At 34.8% G+C, this 26,108-nt stretch overlaps 2 protein-coding genes across 2 annotated transcripts in view; one reads left to right on the top strand and one right to left on the bottom strand.

Moving 5' to 3' along the window:
• The window catches only part of LOC137923977 (nardilysin-like), a 29,265-nt gene extending 14,335 nt beyond the window's left edge, over positions 1-14,930 (top strand). The window contains exons 7-24 of the mRNA XM_068767257.1: positions 303-424; positions 1,619-1,739; positions 2,586-2,663; positions 2,764-2,904; positions 3,363-3,492; positions 4,449-4,707; positions 4,784-4,918; positions 5,626-5,674; positions 5,762-5,863; positions 6,936-7,069; positions 8,308-8,437; positions 9,105-9,209; positions 9,876-10,019; positions 11,320-11,456; positions 11,646-11,790; positions 13,640-13,702; positions 13,832-13,933; positions 14,016-14,930. Coding sequence (XP_068623358.1) covers positions 303-424; positions 1,619-1,739; positions 2,586-2,663; positions 2,764-2,904; positions 3,363-3,492; positions 4,449-4,707; positions 4,784-4,918; positions 5,626-5,674; positions 5,762-5,863; positions 6,936-7,069; positions 8,308-8,437; positions 9,105-9,209; positions 9,876-10,019; positions 11,320-11,456; positions 11,646-11,790; positions 13,640-13,702; positions 13,832-13,933; positions 14,016-14,222 — 2,304 coding nt within the window. The 3' untranslated portion in view covers positions 14,223-14,930. The remainder of the gene's footprint in view (positions 1-302; positions 425-1,618; positions 1,740-2,585; positions 2,664-2,763; positions 2,905-3,362; positions 3,493-4,448; positions 4,708-4,783; positions 4,919-5,625; positions 5,675-5,761; positions 5,864-6,935; positions 7,070-8,307; positions 8,438-9,104; positions 9,210-9,875; positions 10,020-11,319; positions 11,457-11,645; positions 11,791-13,639; positions 13,703-13,831; positions 13,934-14,015) is intronic.
• A 1,971-nt stretch (positions 14,931-16,901) lies between these two features.
• On the bottom strand, positions 16,902-25,033 carry LOC137924207 (apyrase-like). Its single transcript, XM_068767575.1, has 11 exons — positions 24,927-25,033; positions 24,500-24,719; positions 23,163-23,354; positions 22,707-22,837; positions 21,277-21,421; positions 21,073-21,199; positions 20,763-20,917; positions 20,338-20,428; positions 19,116-19,274; positions 17,963-18,129; positions 16,902-17,027 (listed from the first exon to the last, which is right to left on the bottom strand). The coding sequence occupies exons 1-11, from the start codon at positions 25,031-25,033 to the stop codon at positions 16,902-16,904; spliced, it is 1,620 nt and encodes a 539-aa protein (XP_068623676.1).
• Between the last annotated feature and the right edge of the window lie 1,075 nt (positions 25,034-26,108).

Here is a 26,108-nt window from a genome sequence, read left to right as displayed (position 1 = left end):
CAGTTGTTTATTTTGACTTGTTGCACGTGTTAAAAAAAACGTACGTTCTGTATAACATTATTATTAATAAACAATCGTTTGTGATAATACCGTCGTCTATGCTTTTGTCTATTTTAAATTGTTTTCTTTTCCTGTCTTGATATATGATAAAGTGTCAAATAAATAATGAGTAAACTATAATAACTGACCCAAAACGTTCTCATTCTTAGTATCAAGGTGACCGCAATAGCGGTGAGAGAGACCTTGATATTCACGTTTTGTTACAAAAAATAGTATTATCTGCATTTTTTTTTAAATTTCAGGTTCATTTGACCTGGTGCATGCGATCTCTAATTTCCGAATACGAATCTAAACCTCATCAATATATCTCCTATCTATTGGGACACGAAGGCAAAGGCAGTTTACTGTCATATCTTAGGAAGAAGTAAGTTAACATGCATAATTAACAATAACAGTTAAATTTAAAGTTGAAATTACATTTTGTATTTTTAATCCTTTTGTCAAGAGTTATCTGTACATCTATCGGCCCTCGTACATTGGTGAGATAAAAATTTCCTCCCAGAAATAGAGTACGTGCCTATATAACAATACCCAAATCTAATCCGAATTGAAAATTGTCACGTCTCTCGTAATTTTTTTAATTGAATATGTAAATTTCATAATTTTATTTTCCGGTATAGATTGTGTTTAGAGATAATGGTATAAATTATATCAAACTCTAAAAGTGTGCGTTAATCTAGGATTCTTCAGGTCTACCCTGTTCTTTTTCAACTTTCATAGCAAAGCTTTTGCGGCAGATTCGAGGTGGTTTAATTCGCGTTTGCCCGTTTTTGATAATTAGGAAAGGGCTATTTTACATATAGGATTTCTATAGAGACAAAAAGAAACGACTTGAAAGGTCGTCCAAATTATAAGGTCACGACCTATCAGATCAGTGTATTTTAGCAGGAATTTTGTTTTTTGATTTAATTTGACAAGCACTTCTTCCGAAAAAATAACGCTACTTCAGGATTTATAACTTTAATGTTGTATTTGTATGACTAAATGTACATTTAATTAAATTCATGTTGTATATAATAGCTTACACCTTAAATTATAGATATCTTATCTTATGTCGAACATCAATGACTAATATGTGTTACCAGTGATGTCTTACGGCACTGAAATGTGGGCCTGCGAAATGACATTGCACGGAATTGTTCTATGACTTTGAATCAAGAATAGCCAGAAATAGCAGTGAGCAGGCCAAATAGCGGACAGAATAAATGGCGACTGAGGCGGCTTAAGATTCTGAAATGGTGACGATGAATTGCACAGGGCAATGAAAGACATCCATCCACAAGTTGGACAAGCGACCTTGTGAAGGTCGTCAGAAGACGTTTGTTGCAAAACGCTTCCAAACAGTCCTATTGAAATGATAGTGATGAATTTTCTGTTTTTTCTTTGCCTATAACAAGTCAACACCTTAAGTAACTGTAATGTAAAATTAGTAAAAATGTGGGGTTTGTTGAGAAGTCGTTTCCATCATTTAATATTAAAAAAACTTAGGCAAATACATAATTATAATAAATGGTGGTTATGCATCAATCTAAAGTATCATTCACTCTGACATTTTTAGAGTATGGGCGTTGGGCATCTACACTGGCAACTCGGAGAGCGGCATAGATTACACTTCCATGTATAGCTTATTTTCAACGCAGGTGGTGCTGACTAAAGATGGACTCGATCACATAGACGAAGTAAGATAAGTAGTAGTTATATATGTATATATAAGTCCACCATAGTATTGACAAAAATTAAAAGTGTTGATCCAGTATCGAAGGAAATAACTGTTGTAATAAATATCAATAACAGACATGAAGTTCATCTATTCGGCACTTGTATTATACATTTCGCTATAAAGACAATATATTTCGTCATATGGTCCTGCGTTCAGTCATGCATTCAGCCATTCATTCATTCATGTAACGGAAAATAAGTACAATCAATAAGTAGTGTAAATTAAAATTAGTATAAACCACTGTAATATAATAATAAAACAAATAGTACTAGTAATAAAAATAATTCATAAAAACAAAATGGAGAAGAAAAAAGAAAGTAATACAAATAAGAGACATAAATAATAAAAGACATATGTAGTAACAGTACCCGGCGATAAATATTGCACATCGACCTTTGAAAAGAGACAATCGGCTAATTTCGGCTTCGTAGATCGTTATCTCTGTTACACGAAATACAACGACTGACAAAACGTCACATAGGTAGTGTGGGACAGAGATAGTCCCTTACGAAGTCAAAATTAGCCGATTGTCTCTTTCTAAAGCTGTGCACCGGGTACTCTAAATTACCGTTTCTTAAAAGACTGTCGAAATATATAACCAAAAACAAACATAATAAATAAAGCATTGACGCACAATGTCTAATACACATATTACATATACAATATTGTTTAAAAAAAAACAACTTACGGGACTTTTAATTGAAAAGGTTAAAGGCCAGTCTCTTAGCATCTCTGATTCTTATTTAAGTATCTACTCACCGCTGTACTGCTTTAATATTATTTTAAAAATAATTAATATTTTCAGGTTTTAGAAGCTATATTTTCATATATAAATATGTTGAAAGAAATCGGACCTTCTGAACGAATATACAATGAAATTAAGGTATGTTAATTTTACTGAAAACCACATAGAATGTCCTTATCCAATATAATTTTTTTGTGCTAAAATGAGCTGAGCACTGAGATTAATCTTTTTTGTACAGACTATAGAAGAGACAAGTTTTCGCTTTGAAGAAGAATCGCAACCTTCTGACTATGTGGAAACGCTAGCGGAAAATATGCATTTTTTCCCACCGGAACACTACATTACTGGAGATAAACTCTACTACAAATACGATCCTAAGGTCTTTTACGATACTATTTGTTCTTCTCTTGTCTTCTTTTTAAATCATTCCTTTATATTATACATTATTCAGCGGACAGAATTGTCATAGCACATAGCACTTTTAGAAGCAAATGAAAGGAACAGGTAAAGATGAGTTTACATGCAGCGTTTTTAAGAACTGCAAGTAACAAAAAAATTTAATATCATTCGTGATCAATACTGAATATTTCCTTTACAGATTATCTAACTCTTATATTAACGATGAAATTTAAAATTAATTTTAGTATTTCCTTCCTTAGAAATGAAACAACACCGGTTGTATTTTTCTAGACAAATGTTAACTTACATATTGCCACCAATGTAAATACATTGTTGTATAATTTTGAATAGCTAATAAGATTATTTGTACATTTTTCGGTATTAATTCTGTCTGGCGAATACTATGTAGTAATTTTAAAGCATCTTTTTTATGTTTAGGGCATATCGGAGTTGTTGAACTGCATGCGCGCCGATACGGTCAACGTCATGATACTGTCCAATAAATACACTAAGCCTATAAAATACGACGCCAAGGAGAAATGGTTCGGTACCGAATATAAAAGACAAGGTAACAGCTAGTAATTATTTTTACATTCAACTGTTATATTTTTATGCTGGTGTATTATTGTATTATAATGTTTTTGGAGTACATTGCCGAAACCGGTGCTATGACTTAAAAAATAACGGTGAGGTGGCATACCTGCGCTTAAGCAGATGTTTTTAGTCTCACTCGCATAAGAAGATAAAGCTATGCGTCTCACTCGCACATTAGCACCCGAGATTTTTTGATACAAAAGTGCTTTCCATAAAAGTAAAGAAGGCCCTTAATCCAAATAGTTTTTGTTAAAGTGTATGTTAATGTAAGATTTACAACAATAAGGGGTTGGTAAGTTATTTTTAATGGAAATTGTCAATTGAAAATTTTAAGATGTTAAAATATAATAGGGTTTAAGATTTCAACTAATTTTAAAAGATACGCTTTTGCTAATCAGTTTGCGGTTATTGTATATGACTGTCCACCAGTGGAAATAGCTCTGTATTATTTATCTCAATAAAGACCATAGATAACTAGTTCTAATATAATTATACGATATTGACAACTTAAATTACTATAATTATATTTTAATTCATATTATTACAAACCAACTATAATTTATAATGACCATTTATATACGTCGAGCCCAAATTAAAAGAAACTTGAATCAGATTAACGTCCTCTGTAGTGACGTCCTTTAATATAAAACTATAAGGTTCCAAACACGTTCTGAGAAGGGCTCACAATAAACTCAGATGGGTTTTTTGTGGTCATTTTATATGCTTTATACAATAGTAGAGGCAATTCATTACAAAGTTTTGTTATTACTTATGAAAACTTTCATATTCTAATAGGATATTTTTACAAGTGTCTTTTTAAAAGACTTTTTAATAGAAAGGTATAAATTTTTATTTCTAGCGCTATCTTCATGTACATCTCTATAATTTTTTACATATATTTAATAATATTTAATTATTGAACTGCTACAGAAATACCAAAAACATGGCTAAACCGATGGTTGAACGTAAAGCCATATTCAAACTTCCATCTACCTGTTGAAAACATATACCTGACAACCAACTTTGATCTGATTGCGCCGGCGCAGGCCTACGTGGAGACTGCAGATCAACTGGGAGTTGATCTCAAGAGCAGCTCCTACAAGGATATACATAGGAAGGCCTCTGGTGCTCCTAAGGTTAAAAAAGTACTAAAACAAGGAGATTTGATTGCTACTGTTAACAACTTTAGGTCGGTTTTTCTGTAATACATATTTTAATTTTTCATTCATATAACTTGTAAAATAATGCAATTGTTTAATTTGAAGGCTAGATCAACCTAATCTTTTACGCAAGAACCGTCACATGGAGTTGTGGTACAAACCGGACTTTAAGTTCAGATTTCCGACTGCGCTGTTGTATTTCTATTTCATTACACCGCTCAGCCTTAAAACGCCGAGAGAGTAAGTGACCATTAATTTATTTAAGTACCTTTATTGTGTCTAAGGGAAGTGTCAGTGGGCAGACCATATACCGTGCAGAAAACATGGCCGTTGACGCCATAAGATCCTTGAATGGATACCATGCACCTAGACGTCCACAACGGAAGTCGCTAAATGCCAATCCCTATCGGTCTACTTGTATGTAGCACCTGTCGTCCTACGGCTGAAATGATGGTGATTGATGTAGTTCATAGGTTCTCCCTAGATTATAGATTACCGTCACCTTTACAATATGATTTTAATATGGGATACTTTCCTAAATAAAAGCATTTTACTCAGCTGAAATGTTTTTTAAGACATTTTTAATACATTTTGCCTTTCTACCAGCAACCAACCGCACTCATAAAAAGTTCCACGTCCCCCAAGAGGGAGCTACCGTAGCTATAATGATTATATAATTGAAAACTATTTAAGAAAATATTTTTAAAGTAAACTACAGATATTTTTATCTTATCATTATAATGTATATACTGTTGCATGTTCACATGATCCTTAGAAATTAGGTAAGGGTAACTTCAAAACTGGTTAAGACTTTACATTGACCGTGTTTTTTTTAAATAATTTTCGTAGCTTATTCTCAACATTTTTGAGAAAGCCGCAAATAAAATTAATAGTACTGTGGTTTGAGGAAAGTAGTTGTACTACATAAACTTCAATATATTTTCCAGATCATGTCTCCTCGATTTATGGACGGATGTACTACAACAAGGTTTAAAAGTATGTATGATTAATATGTGTAAAAATATACTGTTTTTGATAGAATATTATGAATATGATTTTTTAATCTTTATAATATTTTTTAAGGAAGAAGTTTATCCCGCTAATATGGCGGACCTGTCGCATTCGCTATACGTTTCGGATAAAGGACTTGTTTTAAAAGTTAGCGGGTACAGTCAAAACCTACACGTAAGTGTATAATCTTTAATATTTATATCGTTCTCAGATTTCGTATGTACCATATCCTTTGTTTTTATACACATATAAATAAAATAAAAAGAATTACACAGAATTATAGATTTAATTTTTAATCATATACTCAGTTGAATTTTCTGGACAAAATTGTGTTGTATTGTAGGTAGTATTTACGAGATCTATGCTATTTCAGAGTTCATATTAAAGTTTTATTATAGATTCGGAGATCTTTCGTTATAAATCAGTGTCAGAGATAGTTACGCGATGTTACAATATAATTAGCAAACGTCGCATTACGTTTACACATGATTTATTAGTCGTAAGGGGTATTGTACATTATCATAATTATCATTTCGGACAAAGTACGTCTTCTAATGGATATTGGCCTTCCCCGTAAATAGGACCGGTTGAAAACGGCCTGCTTACATCGTTTTTTCTACGAGATCGAATCAGATATGAGGAAATCTGTAGACGAACGAAAGTAACTTATATAGCTTAGCGGATTGACAAATTGAAATAACGGTGGGCAGGTCACCTTGCATGTATAGCAGTAGGCTGCTGGGACTTTAACACATTCCATGCCATATGGGGCGTATACGACCCTCGCTGCACTTTTCGTTCAGGCTATTAGCAGTTCTCATTGAAAAACTAATGATTTATAAAAAATGAATTGTAGAGTCGAATATAGATAACTTTTCACATTACGTTTACTCGTACGTAATGCATATTAAAATTTACAAGTTTTTCCTGCTAATTATAACTTTGTAGTATTTAAAAAGTGTAAAGCAGAGCATACATCTTAAATGACTTTTTTACTTTTTAAAGTGTGGGTCGTTTACTCCCCACGCGACCTGAATGAAAAATCTTCGAAAATTGTCGTGGTACGGAACCTGTTACAGTTCTTGAGTGGACCACCGGTTGGCAAATGCAGCGTACAACGTTCATCCACAAGCTGTAAAGGCTGTAAGCCGTCGACCTTGCTAAGTTCGTCAGTAGATTTTGGTTGTCCATTAAAAAGACACCATACCACTGAAATGATGATGATAAAGTATATATACTGTTCTAGTTGCTGGTGGAGCTCATTACGCGCGAGATGCGTCAATCGACGGATGCCTTAACATTGCCGATGTTCGAAGCGGTCCGCGAGGTACGCGCACGCAATTACCACAACGTGCTCATCAAACCGCACAAACTATCCAAGTAAAGTATCAATTTGATTTATTTTTATTTAAACACCGGCTCCGAAATACTTTGTACTGTCAAATCTTTTTCACCTAAAGTAGTCTAATATTTTAAAATAACCTATAACACATGGCATAAAAATCTCAACTTTAATCTTATTTTTTTTTATTATTATTGTAACTTATAAACACAAACCAATACATAAATCATTACAGGTTAGTTTAAAACCAGTTTGAAAGAATTCTTAAGTACAATAAAACAGTTATTCTCGTAGGAAATATAGATATGTTAAGGACAATAATATTTAAAAATTTAAGTATCTTACATAAAACATACAATATAAATTATGTATTAGCCAGGAGCTTTTAGAGCAGTTTCAGGAGCCAGCTAAAATAGATGATGATGCCAACTTGATATATAGAGTTAACCAAATTCTATGATAATCAGAAAAAATATTTTTTAGGATTGTAATTGACATCAATAGTGTTTTTAATTTAAATAGTAATCTTAATATTTAGGTTTTGATTTTAATTATCATTTACAATTTAATGTACATTTCCATAATACATTTTAATTATAGATGAAGTAATTGTAGTTATAATTTGTAATAAGTTATAGACTAATATGAGCGCTGTATATTTTTAATATGAATAATAATTCATGTTATGTATATAAAATAATATGATTCATGTATAACCATTGTTAATAGAATGTTTTCTTATAATCAATATACTAGGCTTTTGTGAAGGTGTGTCAATAATTTCTTTGTAATTTAATTTTTCGTTGTAGTAATTTTTTTTACTTCCTGGTTTGCATGGTAAATGGAATGTTGTCATTACTACATCCTTGTATTTTCTACATTTGCTCTCCCATCCTCGAACGATGTTGAAATGGATCTTCCTCGTACCATGTTGAAATGGTGAAAAAATACCGTAAAGGCGAATCGGTCCAGCCATTATCGATTTTTACGCTTACCGATACATTTGAACGATTCGTATAAAATATTAGATAAATCTGAAGCTGAATGTCAGATCGCTAATTATCGGTCGCAAAAACGACGAGGATAGAGGTGTACCGCTGAAGCGAGTTAAAAGTTCGGCGGCGTCCCAATCCGGCCAAATTGTAGTACGTAGTGGTGCTGCTTTGCTAGCTTAACCTCGGCGCCCTGCCAACCCGTATAATGTGCAAATGCCACATGAGAGTGAAAGTCAGTTCAAAAAATAGGAGAAAAAATTTAGTTTGTTTTTTCTTTACAGAGACATACGAATGGATGTATTGCTAGAACCGTACATATCGCCGCGAGGGAAAGCGGCTGTCATACACAATATTACAATTGAAGAACTGAAAAATTTCAGCTCACAATTACTCAGCAAATTGTACTTACAGGCAAGTGCTTTTATAGTTTATCCTATGGAGGCGGTTTCACGACGTTGTTATCACATAAATCGTAGGCATCTATTTTAGTGTCATAGATTTAGTTCAAGAGCATTTTGTGTTTTTTATTTTCAATCCATTACATACATCTCATGTAATATTAGTTCCATTAATTATAATCTCAACGAAACCTCTGTTAAGCGGCTTAGGAGAGGCACATTGAGGCGGGGGACGGAGAAAAACTAACATGAACTCCACCGCGCCTCAAGCGTTGACGGCGCACTGACAAAACGGAACGGCTATTACACCCTCCACCAATCAGCTGCCTAAATCGTGGTACTGGGGTTTCGGTAGCATTACCACGTATTATAAGTAACTTAATTTAATCTTGAATACATTAAGATAATACTCGGAGTCACCAATGACCATGGATCGCATTTTCGGATGCATAATTACCTAAATATATGTTGGCTAAAGATTATGGAGACAAATTAATTGATTTACCTAAATTTTAAGTAATCCCTTAAATATTTGTGAAATTGTGATATTTAGACAAAGGTATACATGTTAGTAAGGTGTTGGTAATATATTATTGTTATTTTCAAAAATTAATTATTTGATATCGAATTAAAAAGTACTGCTTATTTACTTTAAATGGGAAATCGTTTGACATTTTCAGGTTTTGATACAAGGTAACATAGAATGGCATTCTGCGATAGCTATATCGGAAAACGTTCTGAAAAACATCAAGTGGGAGGAGCTAGCTGAATCTGAAATGCCAGAGGTATGGCTGTAACTAGTTACTGAATGTAAAATTACTGAAGACGTTGATTAAGCTTAAAGACTATACCAAAAAATAATATCATAACTCGAACCGGTAGCCATTTTTTTATAAGTTAAAAAAGAGTTTTTTTTTAAATGTGTATTTGAAAGTGATGGGTTGATGACATTAATTGGAAAAATATATTGCTTAAGTGGCCACCGTCTGAGTTGATGCCTAATTGCATTTGTTTTACGTCATTTTGAATTGTTGCTCTCAAAACATCTGGCTCCAAATTGGTGATATCTTCTTCAATGTTAACTTTCAGGGCTTGTACGGTACCTGGTTTGTTACGACGAGCTTGAAAATTTCAAAAAGCCCCAAAAAACGTCTCGTACACAACGACGTAGTACGTCACGCTGCGTTAAAACAACAGACTATAAATTCATCAAATAAACAGTAACAATAGTTTCCCGTTCTTAAGGTGTTTATCGCTCCGTCGCTTATTGACAACTAATTCTCTGTATATCTACTTCATAAATGTCAAAGCATAGTGACATCTGGCGCCATTTGTTAAAATTAAGACACGTTCACATTATTACGCTAGCGCAACCCTTTTTTGGGATAAATGGTTTTATACTTTATTGATGTTATTAATATTGATTTAAAATTAGTTCTTTTAATGTTTAGCTGAGGGTGCACCAGCTGCCTCTCGGTGAGAAAAAGCTGCGCGTATTAAGTCTCAACCCAACATCTACCAACAGCATCGTCACCAACTACTACCAGGGTGAGGCGACCACTGCGAAAGACACCGCTATTCTGGAAGTTTTAATGGTACGTCAGTACTTATAGTTTTCCTTAATCTTAGTTACCTAATTATATTCATCGATTATTCTTTAATCAATTTGAAATAATTATTTCATTCTTTGTAAATGTCCTGTACATCTTACGTATGTCATGCTACTTTCTCATGCTTCTTAAAATCTTCCATTCACATCTCTTTTTTGCTGCTTACAATTTTTTTTTACTTTACTTACCTTTTTTTTATATCGCCCCACTTCCATCGCCTTCTCTGCAGGATTTCACATTTAAATTTTCATATTCAACTGTAAGATACACATTTTTTATAATTTACCTTTGCTCTTTTCATTTATTTGTGTTAGTTTAATAGAAATTGTTATAATAGAGATCGTTACGTTTCCTAATTATCTATATCACAGTTTTTTTAGTCGACCTTTAAAATTATCACAGTTTATTATCACTTTCTTGTGTCTTTCAACTGAAAATTAGAGCATGATTTTTGTGATACAATTCACGTGTATATAACAAACATCGTTATCATGTCAGCTAATAGACCTCTAAGATCGCTTCGTTGACCAATCATTCGCTACCCGTATCCAGCGACTTCACACAGCCTTGACTATGTTGTCGGTACATCTTATGAACGGCCAATTCACGCCGCATCTACTGCCTCGTGGTTACCACACAGGAACCTTTCGACCCCAACGGCCATTCGGTTGCAAGAGCGATATATCGCCGACTGCCACTTCAGACGAGCAATTTCTGGAGTAAATTGTATACAGATATTATTTTGTCTATGCATTTATTGTAGTAATTATTTGCCCTGCAACATTGAGGTGGACGAGCCGGCGAAAAGAAAGATGGATATTGTGTTTTAATTATTGACTGGTTTGTAAATGTTATAGAAAAAAATATATAATTACATAATAATATATACTATGCTAGCCCATCGACAGCAGTTAAGCGGTGGCAGTCCAGCGGTAAGGACTGAGACTTGCGATCGTAGGTCTCGGGTTCGATTCCCGAGATACAATATTATATAATTTAGACTTTGTGCACTCATTTTATAATAAATAACAAACTGTAAACGCCAACTCGCTTGCCGAGCGTGTCGAATACGTTATATCCCCCCCATAGATATTTTTGGGGAAAGCTGTATGCCTTGCGTTGGACATGGGCAGAAACGACGATATACATATATATAAATATTCTTTGTTGCCTATATTACAGATATTCCTAATTATTCGGGTCCAATATTTGGTTTGTGTTAAGAGACTCATGACTGTATTGCAGTAGTATTCTATATCGGTGTGTACTTACATGCTACTGTCAGATGCTGATGGAAGAGCCCGTGTTCGATTCTCTGCGGACCAAGGAGCAACTCGGTTACAGCGTGTTCAGCATGATGCGGTACACCTTTGGCGTACTTGGCTTCTCTGTCACCGTTAACACGCAAGTTGATAAGTTTAGGTAAGGGCTTTTATTTAATGAATATTTTATAAATAAACGCATGTGTTTTCAATATGAACTAAGAATCTGTCTAATATATTTTTCATAAGAACTAAACTTGCTCTTTGATTTGTAAACCAGAGTTCAAAAGACCTAAGTAAATCTTAAAAAAACTCTCGTAAATATGACTTGCATTTTAATATTGGACAGCGTTCAGCACGTGGACGCACGTATAGAGGCGTTCCTCAAGAAGTTCGCGCGACACATGAAGCGGCTGAATGAGCGCACGCTTGGCACCACACGCACCGCACTCGTCCAGCTGAAGCACACCATCGACTATGAGCTCAAGGAAGAGGTTCGTGCAGACATATGCATCTATCTTTTAACTTCATAACCAGCACCATAAATCAACATTGATTACGTCAAATAAAATTATAATGCTATATATAAAATTGTATCTACCAGGGTGAATCAAAAAGTTCTTAGAAGTGCATATATATGAAATCTTTTTGGATCAAGTTCGATATTCAAAGTAAAGAGTGTCTATCACACTATATTTATGCAGACTGTCACTTGTTTTTGTCTGTTCGTTCGCATGTAATAATTTTTTTTGTGCAACGAGTTGCTAAAAAGTCAAAATTGTGGATAAAAGTGAGTTACTTGCGGTGATAAAATATCTGTTTGAAAAAAATGTCTATGAAGGAAATTTTTTTGGACATTCAGCAGACATTAGGGGGTGATGCTGTACCCTATTCTACGGTTGCGTACTGGGTGGCTGAATTTAAAAGAGGTAGATCAAGCTGTAAAGATGACCCGCGTTCTGGGCGGCCTTCAACCTCCGTTACAGAAGAAAATGTCAAAAAGGTTGAGAATCTGGTTTTGGAAGACAGAAGAAAGACTATAAAACATATAGCTGAGATCCTAAAGATATCTTTTGGTAGCGTTCAATCCATTTTAATTGATTCACTGGGGTTCAAAAAAGTGTCTGCAAGATGGGTGCCACGAATGTTAACCGACGAAAACAAAAAGCAACGTTTGGAAATTTCCAAGCGTAATCTCGAAATGTTCCAGCGTGATTCGGATAATTTTGGCCGTCGTCTTGTCACCATGGATGAAACGTGGGTCCACCATTTTGATCCTGAAACTAAAAGACAAAGCATGTCTTGGAAACGACCATCCTCTCCATCCATTAAGAAATTTCGAGTTGCTCCTACCGCTGGCAAAGTTATGGCCTCTGTGTTCTGGGATAGTGAAGGAATCCTTTTTATTGATTACATGCCAAAAGGCCAGACGATTACTGGACCCTATTATGCAAATTTAATCCCGAAAGTGCGTGAAGCGATTAAAGAAAAACGTCGTGGAAAACTGTCGTTGGGCGTGTTGTTCCTTCAAGATAACGCTCCTGCTCATCGATCGGAAGTTGCGCTCAACGCAATCCGCTGTGCTGGCTTCAATCCCCTTGACCACCCACCATATTCTCCGGACTTAGCCCCAAGTGATTTTCACTTATTTCCAAAATTAAAAGAGGAAATTCGTGGAACAAAATTTCACGATAATGACGCGGTTGGTTATAGCTGCCGTAGAGGACTTTTTCGAGAGTCAAGAAAATAATTTTTTTTCACAAGGAATAAGGAAGTTAGAAACGCGTTATTCTAAATGCATTGCATTGGAAGGAGATTATGTAGAAAAATAAAATATTATTATTTAAATCTTTGCATTTTTCAATATTGATTCCAAGAATTTTTTGATTCACCCTCGTAGACTTGGTTAGTACTAAAGCCTAGGCTGTTTTTAGCAAAAAAAAGGTACATCGTACCGCAGCTATTGTCTGCATCATTCTTTCCTTCTAAACCGTCAAATAACTTAAGCAATAGTAATTCATATAACTACGTCTGTCTCTTTTCCTTTAACGTTTCCTCTCCCATTCTCCCTCTTCCATATTTAAATATTTCCGGGCGAATTTCTATTCGTGAATGCGAAGCTAAACTCTACTACCAGAGAGTACAATTGGTTCATATCTCTCTTTCTCTCTCTCTCTCTCTCTCTCTCTCTCTCGTTTATATCTCTATCCCTTTTAACCTCATATAATGCTCCTATTTTTTACTGTTTTCTACAATGGTTCAATTTTAAGTACGTATGAATGAACTAAATTTAAATTATTTAATATTGACTATTAATTTTACAATACTTTTGTAATATTACAGGTTGAACGAAACTGGCGAGAAATAGTGAGCAGAGAATATCAATTCCAAAGACTATTTTCAGAGGTACATTTTTAAGAGGTCAAAATTGACTTTTACTTTTTAATACAATACCAGGAATAACAGTTAGTGGTGAATAAATAACATTACCAATTTTATTTATGCGAAAGCATATACTAATGATTATTTTCGCAGGCCGATGCAATTGAAAAAATTAAAGTTGCTGATATAAAAGGATGGGTCGACGATCACTTCTCTACGGGCAATAAATCTCACTTCAGGAAAATTTCTGTACAGGTATTATAAAAATATCATTGTTGGCTGTTATAAAAACATTAGCTATAATATAACCCTGATTCATATTTTTTTATGTACATAGGTGATGGGTAATCTGGCCGGGAAGGACGGCAACATGACAGCGGTCGTCGACGCACAGCTAAAGGATTACAACCTGACTTATTTGGTCGCAAACAATCCTATAGGCGACTCCACTGAAAACGACGCCGACTTTATTAAAAACATCAGCGAATTTAAAAAGGAATTGCCGTTTGTAAACGTGCCTCAAGTTGAATTAACACAATGTTAACAAACTTAATCGTAAACCTTTGTTATATGATTTTATTCATTTATAATATCTCGTTAGGTCTCAATTCTAATGAAATATAAAATTTTTGGGTTTTCTACAGTTTAATTTAGTAAATATTGAATTTATACTATTAAATGATAGAGTGAATATAACTGCACACATTATTTAATACAATATAATTTTAATTAATCTTTATGTATATACAGCTTACTTGGTTTATAATTTCTGAAGATATTCTTCAGAAACTCTATCATAAATACAATAATATTATAAAAAATAATAATATTTAATCATTATTGGCTTACAATCTGTATTATGCTCTAATTTCACTTATTTATAAATGGAATGAGTATTTATGAAAAATATTTTTAGTTGATAAATCTATAACAAATTAGCGTAACTTAATATGACTGGTGTAGATATTGAACCTACACCTCTAAATAATACGACATAATGCTATTACATAGTGCAATTTTTTAAATTTATGTTTTGACTGAAAAGACAATGTAATATTTATAGTCCATAGTTTGACCTCGTTTCTTTTTATGTACCGATATCATAGCGTTAATATCGTGTACATCAGAGAACTTACTACTTAATATTATGAAGTAATATTTATTATTGCAAATATTTTTATTTCAGAATTAATCCTGCTAATAATATTATATTAAATTATAATAATTGTTGGATTGTAAATATAAACCTATATAATGCGTATGTTGAAATAAAACAATTATTTGTTACACGGTTTTTTTATTTTACATTGGCATTGTTTATGCCCTCAAACGTTATTGAAAAGAGATATAGTAGCAACCTCTTCTAAGAAACGGCATTTACTAAGATTGAAAATTTTAGAAGAAAATATTTAAAAATAAGAATGACGTTAGCTATAAAATAGCGTGACTGACATAATTGTAGCATTCATTAGATTTCGCGAACTTTGCGTGTCATTCACTATCTCCAAGTCATTTAAAATAGTATCAATAATGTAGATCTGTAACGTAGGCATGGAACTGCCATCGATCATCCAGTTTTTAAAACTGACATCGATTCATTAAGTTGACACCTTCGTTAAACACAAATACACTGAATGTAGGTGCCGCCACCTACAAAACAGTCATACCCAATACATTCTGACGCCGCGCCGACCCGAGACCGGGACATGCGCTTAACTTTCCAGACGACGCGATAGTATTAAAAAAGACATCATATAATACATTTCAAACACGTTCGAAATCAAACCCAATTCACCAACCGCTAATCATTCTTGATAGAAGTGTTGCTAAAGTTTCTTCCGCCACTACTCCCAGCGCTAACTCTCCAAAGAGGTAGTAACGTAAGCCAGGTAAAAGCTTCCAACCAAGTCGAGGTTCGGCGATCTCGGATGCCCTTAAGTTTTCAGAATGATTTCCGGGTATTATCGACAAGTGACAGCCCTAGTCAAGGACACCTTGCGAGGGGACCCTTGAATCTAATCACTCCATGGAGCGTCCACCGAAGCGAACTAAGAGCTCTAGCAAATATCATACTCGTATGAGTAATAGTAGAGCAAGTCATAAAAAAGTAAACCTACTCAATTAGCCACGGAGAGGGCTCTTTTCAGTATTTCTAAATGAGATTAAATTAAGAATAAGGATGACCCTAGACAACGAAAGTAACCGGACAAAGCCCGGCGAATTAACGAGCTAAGGGCAGTGGGCAAGTCATATAACGATCAGAGCAGATGGCCGCTAAGACCTAAAGGATGTTTTTTAAATACTCTTTCGCCTCTCTTGTTTTTGGGACTGGGATATATACCTTCCTATTTTCACCCTCTTTCACTCATCCTTCTTCCCTCTTTCATCCTTCATGTTTTCTATCATTTTCACAGCATTCACCTATATTACATTTCTTGCAACACGGTTTTGGTACGCCTAATTACATCACCAACCACCCTGCAATGAAATCGCAAGAAAGTGTGGTGTCGGTCTTCCTCCACCAAAACGAAAGCGATGCTGCCGCAAGCAATGCTCCCACCCATTTCCACTGCGTGCACCACAATCTAGTACATCTTAGGGTCATAGATGCACATGGGATTCCTTTTGTGCTTAAACCTATACACATACTCCGAGAATCTCACGTGCCCCGTGGAAATTCGGGTCAGACACGTGTCCATCTCCATTGTGCGCAGTACGCGGTTGACCGTTTGGGACCAAAAGATTATAGAGTGGAGACGAACACGACGACGTCTACCCACAAGATGCACAGACGATCTAAAGATCGTCAGAAGACGTTGAATGCAGACCACAACCTTTCGATCCTGTTGGAAATCTATAGGGAAGTCCAATAGTAGAACATCCTACGGTTGAAATGACGACGGTAATTTAAACTTAACTTTTACAAACAACAACTGCATGACTTATTCCAAGTTATTAAATGGCACTGATATACTAAACTAAAAATGCAAGGGATCGTCATATTTTACAAAAGTGACAAAACAGCCGTTTATCATTTTCGTAAAACATGGTCATGTATTATGATTTAAGGTGTTTCGGCGATTCATTATACAAGATGGATCAACAACTCGTTAACATTTAAATTTCACATCCTTAGCAAGCACAAGCCGCGCGAGACGCGGGGAGAGGTAAATGACATGTAATAAAATTAAAACAATATTCATTATTTTAGGATCAAATGTATTTAGTACACAATTTGTATTCTACCGTCGATATCTTGAACGACGAAACCTTGTTTTCTCATGAATCGCTGCAACATCACATAGTCCACTTCCAAGTTTTCTAAGTTTTGTCTATTTTGAGATAGCATCTGTAAGATGTAATAACAATTAATAGTTATTCAAATTTGTAGTTTTTATTAAATAACGCTGGATGCGGGCAGCTCAAAACTGGTCATCGTAACGATCATTACGCCATGCGTTGCAGTAGGCTTCTATCGACAGATATGATGATTATTGAAACAACACATTACTATAATATTATAAGGAATATAAGGATGCATAATAACCAAACATTGAATCGATAGCTTAGTATGGAAAGCACTTTTATATCGGAAAAATCCTATAAGACTGATAAGTACTTGCTTATTCGCAAGTAACTCCCACAAGTTTTATATGTTATTAATTTACTTAAGCAGCCTCAATAAATTATTAGCTTTAGGCAAATCTGCATTTGATCTCAAATCGGCAGCAAAGTCAAACGTCTATAAATATTTGCCATTGACACATGAATGCATACTTAAATTCTAAAGAGGTAAGTCATAAAAATCGACCAGATTACATGTGCTTGTAAACTTATCATGCTCTATCCACGCGTTGGACACCGAAGCGTGTTCTCACACTTCAGGCCTCATTGGAAAGCTTGCAATAGCTCAACGAGCCATGAAGAGGGCTGTCTACGAGATCGAAACAGGTATTAGATCTGTAGACGAAGGTAAGTAGACGGCATCGGTCAGCGGGTTCGCAAGGTGTAGTAGCAATGGACAGGCCAAATGGCCGCGGGGAACCCCACAAATCGCTTTACAAGAAATTCATTGCTTGGTGTAAATCACGCGTGACGTAGAAACATGGGGCGTTGTTTACGTCTTATTAGACATTAACTGATATTGCGCGGCCTCATAATGAATAAAACAATCCGCAAGACACCCCTATCGACTAATAAAAACGTATACGGGATGCAATTTCAGTTTATGAACAAAAGTCTTCCGCACCCCGAATGTGAACTATAAAGATAATAGATTCTCACCGTGTAGCCGCCGCCACCGTCGCCGATGTAGTTCTGAGTAAGCAAGCGATAAGTTTTGTTGGGGTCCAGAGGTTCGTAGCGCGGTACGTCGCAGTCTATGCAGCGCACGCTCGCGGATACAACGCGCGCGCCTGTTGCCGCCGAAGCGTTATACACAGCACGCAGACCTGTATCATAAATAAATAAGAACTTCCGAAACGGCTACTTTGGTGTACTTACTTGGTTTTAATAAACAATATGGTATGTGATCATACAGAATTAACGTCTATAACTTTATACAGAAAGTTTCAGGTTACTCATCTTGCATTAGGATCTTGCTTGCAAGAGGTGATGGCTATATTATAAGTAACGGCAAGATACAGCGATCCCTCGCTGCGTAGACCAAATATATTCAATAAATTGGAAGATACCACGGAATAATATAAACGTTCGACACCGCAGTCCTACAAGGGACCATGGATGTTGCAAAACACTTGAAATGAAACATAAAAGTAAAAATAAACTGCGGTGTAATCCGTTAAAACTTTTAAGACTAATATTAACGTAAATCTATGAAGTCGTAAGTTACTTAACTAAATTGTATATAAAAAACATACGCTTCTGCAATTATCTGTGTTAGAAATTACAAGGTACACGTTTGTCACAAGGAAATAGTTGATTCTGTTTGTTTCCTATTGCTTTAGCCCCCAAACAATGCGTAAGGAAAACACACGTAATATGAAAGTATAATAAAATTTAAAAATAATGAAACGATCTTCAACAGGTAAAAGGACTCATAACTCAGCGATTTCAACCCACGTAGATATTTAATTACAACGTAGGAAATATTTTTTAAAGAGACGTGAAACGTGATATTTGCTTTAGTTTTAATTTTATAGCCTGGCGGAAAGCGCATCCTTAGCATATTGAGTGCCGTTGAGAAATAATTATTCTAGGGAATTAATTCAAACTACTGTTTAAGACACTAGTTTTAAAAGAGCAGTTGGTTTTATCGCAACATCCCAATAATCTTTGGTAGTGCGTTTAAAATTAAGAACATTTATCTTCCATGAAGTCCGATGCGGGCAGCACAAAACCGGTCATCTTTGAGGAAGGCGGCCTTGCAATGGGCGTTTAGTGGCTAGCATGATAATTATAATGACTGCTAACTAACCGCCAATTTGCAGCATTCGGCGACTGTAGAAAGAGCCTGGAGTCTGCACTGGACCAACGGAGAACTCGAGTGCCTCCAGTAGATATTTGCCTTGCAGGTCATACACTTGAACGTAGTTTTCAAAAGGTATGGACATCAGAAGAGCTTCTGTTGTTACATCTGTTGATTGATTAAATTAATTTTCTGTGTTAGAAGTCAAAGGAAAACCTTTATAGAATTACCGTGTTTTACAATTAAACAATATTAATTAATTGCTTTAAGTATAAAGGAAAACTAATTGAACAAGAAGCATTATCTGGACTTAAAACCATTTTGTAGTTTTCTTTAACTAGGATTAGGTGGGTTCTGAGTTGTATGTTTTTGGCGGAAATGTAATAATGGTCGTTGCGTAGCAATTCCTTTTCTCGTTATCTTTATACGAGTATATGTCCATAGAAAAGGCAATAAATTTCACACGAAGGACATAATAAACGAATGAAAACAATAATTGAACGGATGCTAAGAAACAAAATAGGATCGACAAGAGAATAAGACAAGGCTAGACAACATTCTCAAAACTCGACTTCGTATTTAAGAATCAGGCAGCCCACCAGAATATACAAATTTTTGTCTAGTGCAATCTTTCTGTCCTATCATGGAGCAGAATCTCGAGTTAGCAAAGAGCAATGGAATGAAAGCTGTCCACTTTAAGGGACTGAAAGATAAACAAGCAAGTTTCAAATAGGTATGCGTTAGCCATATTCAGATGACAAGAAGTTACCAGAAACGACTCCTGATGCAAGCTACTACTAAACCGGAAACAACCAGACTAGAAAAGGCCACCGGTAAGACCATAAATGCTAAAGAAAGACATCATAAAGGTCGGACAGCAACTAGATCCACACTACCGAAAACAGGAAAAAAAGGAAAGAAATAAAAGATACTTCCCGAAATACAGTTTAACACAAGAAGACTAAAAAAGAAGAAAGAACAATTTTATTTTTTATTAACATAGTACGATACTCTGAAGCAGCACTAAGCAATTCGCTTGCATATATAACGAGTCTCTAACTTGCTATAACATTATCATTCTTCAGAATTAACACACTTGCGTAAGTACCTAATAATATTATCTAGGATATTGAACGTATATCTTTTTATTAATTTGACAACTTTATTTTGAGCTCATGCTTTTAGGCTTATGTTAACTATAAAATTCACACATTAAGAACTTCTTTCTCACCTCCTGGGTCTATGCGCATCCTTAATCCTCCAGCGTTGATTAAGCAAACATGAGCATCGTTCCAAGCGTTCCCTTGTGCTCTCACCATCACCTTGAATAATATTTTCTTTTTAATATTCGGATTCGGACAAACAAGTACTTTCCAAGAATTTTTAATGAATCGATCTAAAGAGTCGAACGTTACTAAAGGTTCCACTAAAGGATCTAGAGTCTATAGGTCCTCGAGTGGAGACGGACCGGCAAGCGCAACATCTATTATCTATTAGAATGTCCAGACACGGATATCTTACGGCTGAAATTATCATCATTACTTTGCTTCTGCAATTTGTACCGTCAAAAATTATATACCACAGTGATTTCAGGGTTTAGTTGTACAATATATACTTAAATTTATTCTTGTTTCTCAGCTTCGAATTAAATGTTACCTGATCGAGCAATCCATCACATGCCCAGTTGCCTAAGTTACACTCCGAAGCAAAACACGATCGGCTCAGTGTTACTAGAGATTTTCCCAATACCTCCTTCCCTACAGCGTCTACTTTCTGTCTCCACGGTTCAAGTTCGTTTAGTATTCGCGGATCTGATAGGAACAATGAATAAACAATTTATTAAGGGATAAGAGTGGAACATGAAATTTAAATAAGTGATATTCGAATATTTCAAGTTAAATATTCAAAAAAAAAAAATTAAATAATTAAAAAGTTATGCCGCTACTGTCCGTTGATTTTGACTTACCTTGAACTATTGACGTTCCTAAATAAACAGGTTGTCCCTTCCACGCCTCTATAACTCCTTGTTCGTTAATATACAGTTTTATATCGCCCAAATACCTTGTGTAGCAGTGCGCTTGCACTATTAGGATCTAAATTGAATAGAATTGAATTAGCTTCAAAGTTATTTTTGAATTTATAAGGTTATGACAAATTTTCGGACACTTACTCTGTGGCCGTCATTTCTGTTAACGACGGTAGGGTATTCCCCAAGGGGTGTGGTTCCATCGGGAGCTTCGCCATTATAGAGCAAAGTGTGAGAATGCCCGCCAACAATAATGTCCACTGATGGTGATATCCGACGCGCTAAATTTCTGAAAATTAAGCATTAGCGATGAGTTCTACACAAAACTACTTCAAGGATTGATTTCGTAGAAAAAGTAAAGGTTATTTTCATGATTTAAATTTAGAATAAAACACAACCTTAATATTTCATCAACTGGAGATAATCTTGTCTGTAAACATACAACTTCAGTGTTAGGATTAGAAATTCTTTATTACTAAAATTATATACATGTTCATCTGTGGTACACCTTGAAGATTTCGTATATATGAACGTCTCTAATATTTTCACACATTTATTTACTTTATTTTCCATTGTGAATTACTCACAGTAATTACTTAAGTACGTCTAATAAAGGATGTCACAAAAGCTTCTATTCATACAGGTTCAAATAAAAAAATGAGGCTTGTCTATACAACATCTCTGCACGGTCAGAGTGAAAGGTACATATTACGTCTGTATGCTTCATCTTCAACCACTTTCTTCTATCACGTGAATTAGTGGTCAACCGCGGACGAGAAAGCGTTAAAAGTATACTTAATGACTACCAAACTTAAAGCCATAAAAGTTCAAAACTCGACTTTATCTAAGAGCTCACAACAAAATCGATCGAATTTCATTACCATTTTTACAAATGTCATCAATATAATAGTAAATCACCATAATTGAATCGTAAGACTTTTATAGCGGAAGATATGCCTCCTCTATAGATTTTAAATAAGACCGATTGCATTCCGCCTGCATATAACATCTTCGGACGATCTTAACAAGACCTGCCCTGTCCACCTCGGATGTCTTACGTTGCGCTTGCCCACTGGTACTACTTGCTAATCCATTGGGCCATGCCAATTATTTTCAATTTTGTTGGATCTCATCGTACTTGAATGTATCTAGTAGGGAAATCCATAGCTTAGCTATCTCTATGGCTCGTTTAACAACTGTGAGCTTGCCAATGAAGCCGTATGAGACCATATTTAAGCGTCGCAAGACCACACTGGTACATTTGTCGTAGACCTTCGTTTTAAGACATTTAAAAATACTGTATGAATAGTTATAACAATTTATTCCTTCCCAAGTTTTATTATCACTTGAAAAATCTTATGAACAAAATGTAGGGATTTCTTTTAAATATTTTATTGGATTTAACATTATAAATTTATTATATGATAATTTATGGACATTAATTAAATGAATGTATTAGGCAAATTTACGAATAAAGACTCTACTATTCGGGACTTAACAAGGGAACACCTTAAGTTGAATATGTTTTAAGATAGATTATATTTTCGGCTGTTTTTCTGCTTTCAAGTACTTACAGATCGCTGGTGTAGCCGACGTGGGACAGGAGAATAATGATATCCACGCCCTGTGCCGTCAGTATCGCGGCTTCCCGATTTACTGCTTCCAGCTCATCTTCCATTATAACTTTTCCAATAGGCGCTGAGAACTAAAACATGTTTAAAACATATATACATGATACACATAGTAATATTAAAAATAATCCCTCATTAATTTCATCTGACAGATAAATATAAAATTCAATAAAAATTTAAATATTTCATTAACTTCACATTTCAAATTAAAGCAGACAAATTATGTAATGAATATTAAGGTGAAAATATTACGCGAGATTTGTTAAATTTGGCTTGAAAAAGTACTTGTTACTTTCATGACATACTTTTAATTCTATTTATATTCTACTTTCTATAACACTGTATTTGTTTTATACATTTTATAGTTGTGATTTAATTCAACTATATATAGAACTATACCTGACGTAGAAGTACTCCAATGATGCCGATTCTCCTTCCCTTGCGCGTAACCACCATACTGTTCTTCACGTACGCCCCGAGCTCGGGTTCAAAGGTAGTATTAACATTAGCACCCAACATTGTAGAGTTCAGCCGTTCTAAGTAAGGTAGTAATCCTTCCACTCCATGGTCAAACTCGTGATTGCCAAGGACCTGATTTAAAAAAAAAATAATACTGCTCAATTAATGAATATTTAAAGAGATTTCGTTACATTATTTAAAAAAAAATAGAATAAAAAAAAACTTTGCTGCTCAACACACAAATTCATTGATTGTCGGTACCGCCACCTACAATACAATCACACCCGCATTCGAACGCCACACCGTACTAGAGTTTCTGGACGGCACGACGAAAACAAGATCAGGCGCTTAACACCATCATCGTCGCCATTCGATAACCCACCGGTCTTGTCGGAATCGAGGTCGAATAATATATCTAATAGATTCAGGTGTTACTTTGCGGAAGTCCATCATAAGTAAGAAAGGGACTAATACATAGCAACTTCCGCTATGCAGCAGTAGTCGTGCACCGAGTCGGTGTAACATTACTCCTAAGGATGCCCCGTGGAGGGTGAAACAGTGTTGAGTGAATTAACGGTGGTAGTAGTGTAATTCGCATTCTTTGCCATATGAGCATTTATCAGCGGGCTGGCGGGCGGTGCACTTTATTGCAAAACTACTGCTGCATAGCGGAAGTAGCTATATATTAGTTCCGAATGATATACCGCAAGCCTACCCTCGATCATACTAAATATACATAATCGACAAGCGATATCTCAAGCCGAGCGTCCAATCAACCGAGCGATCTAAGAATTCAGCGGTTTTCCAATCCGGTGAAATAATAATATGAAGCGACCCCAGCCGTGGTTACCCCGGGAGCCTTCAAGCTTCGCTACTTTAAAAGAGGTTAGGCACCCTCTACACTCTACCACCTCCAACTCGCGAATACTGCAAATTCCTTTTGAGCAGGAATGACAGTCCGGTCAAAAAGACGTAATATTTATACCGAATACTTTTGAGGCCTGGCTTTCAAATAGTTTGAATAACCGTAACCAGAACATACACCCAATAGGATGGATAAGTATGTTTCGATTACCAAGATGTGTTATTAAAATATAATTTAAAATGTAAGACCTCTTTTAAGAAGTAACATAAAACAAGTCAGTAGGCTTAAACAGACTAAAACAAAATACAGTGTTAAATACACTTAAAAACTGCTAAATCTTAAATAAAAACGAAAGAGCAAACCAACACAACAAAAAATAGTAAGATTTGACAAATATATGTAAAATACAAACATGGGCGTCGTGGGGCAGCATGTTCATGAAGTGTTGTGTCACATTCCATCTGAGAAAATTGTACCAAATGGTACCTTGGAATGTATCCCCGGCATTGAGAAGCAAAGAGTCAGGTTCAGCCTCTAACAATTGTTTAACAGCTGTGTATAAGCGAGCAAAGCCACCAATGCACGTTTCTGTTGGACTGCATACACTTCCCGATGGGCTAATTTCATCGAAGCTGGAAAAAATATTTTAACTAAACGGTCACGCTTATAAACGTTTTTACATTTAACAATTTACTCTTAAAAATAATAAACATTTGCTTCATTTTTAAATTCGGAACTAAAATTTATTGGAATCATGACTGCTATAAATATCTAATAAATAAGTCAAAATAAGAAGACTTCCAAAAACATCTAAGTATATAATAAAAAAAATTACTTACTGAGCATGAAAATCATTGTAATGAATTATGTTCAATTCAAATAATCCAGTGTTCTGACCAAGCGCAAAATTCAGCAAAATGAAAAAAAATATGACACTCTTTTCCATCATTTTGCTCTACTGTTAAGCTTCTGTAATTAATATTTCGCTGATGATAAATGATAAAAACATAAGTACACTTAATACATTGATTGAGTGATAAAATAGATATTGGCGGATAATATTTGTATTATAGATGTATTGACAAAAGCAATCGCTTATCTGTAAAATATAATCTCTTTCAAACGACCTATTCTTTCTGTCTCAACTGTTTTAACCTTATTATATTATCAATATTTCAGTCGCCGGACGTCCACTACTTGACAGAAGCCTCTATCAATTATGTCGTTATAGACGCTGGGCTATATTCGATAGGTGCTGGTTATAGACACATTTCATATTGGATAACGTGAAATAAAATAGTTTCACTCTTACTCCGAGTCAATCAATTACGTTACTGCCGATATAATAAAAAAAAAACTAACGCAAATTCTTGGTAAGATATTTTAGGCGCACTCTTGTTATGACGTCTGTAATCATTATTAATTAATCTTATCGTAAATGAAGTTTTTCAAATGATAGTGGTTTAATGATAAAGTACGCGGAAATAAAAAAAAACTGTTATTTTATCTCTTCTATCTACGTTGATTCAATTTATTTCTTTTTCCTAAAAAATTATAACTACGTTTTAAAATTTTGAAAGTCAATAAAACTTTTTAGTGGTTTAATAAAAATATCCGTTTTTTTTAATCATTTCTATTATTACAGCTTGATCTAACCGTGTAAGAAGTTAACATCGTAAAATCATGCCCATGGAAAGATTAAACTTGTGTAATGAAACCTAAGTCACCTCAAACAATAAATGTAATAACAAATTGGAAATAAAAAATAAAAAAAACTAGTGCTTTATTATTTATCTGTATTAACAATAATTGTAATAGGTATTTGAAATTTGCATGGGCGTGTAGCTTGTGCGTGATATTCACACTTGGGCGCGGCGTACATACGAGTATGGGAGAATTCAGTAGATACTTAGTAATAATTATGGGAGCAGTGCTGTTTTATAAGTTTTACTGTTCAGTTATAATTAGCTGTAGCAGGCAATCAATACGTTTTTTTAAGGCAGTATGCCTTATTAATTAAT

This window comes from Battus philenor, unplaced genomic scaffold (genome assembly GCF_028537555.1).
Source record: "Battus philenor isolate CCGP_79_NKW_IND1 unplaced genomic scaffold, ilBatPhil1.0.hap1 SCAF_23, whole genome shotgun sequence".
In the NCBI taxonomy this organism is placed as follows: Eukaryota; Metazoa; Arthropoda; class Insecta; order Lepidoptera; family Papilionidae; genus Battus; species Battus philenor.
The sequence above is the reverse complement of the archived record's forward strand: the minus strand, read 5'-3'. Positions and strand labels throughout refer to the sequence as shown.

Coding starts and splice junctions, on each gene's coding strand:
- LOC137924207 (XM_068767575.1), bottom strand. CDS start 25,033: ATGGAAAAGAGTGTCATATTTTTTTTCATTTTGCTGAATTTTGCGCTT. Junction 23,355..24,499: donor TGCTGCCCCACGACGCCCAT/GTTTGTATTTTA, acceptor TTTTTAAATCAG/GTCCTTGGCAATCACGAGTT. Junction 19,275..20,337: donor GATGCGCATAGACCCAGGAG/GTGAGAAAGAAG, acceptor ATCAATCAACAG/ATGTAACAACAGAAGCTCTT.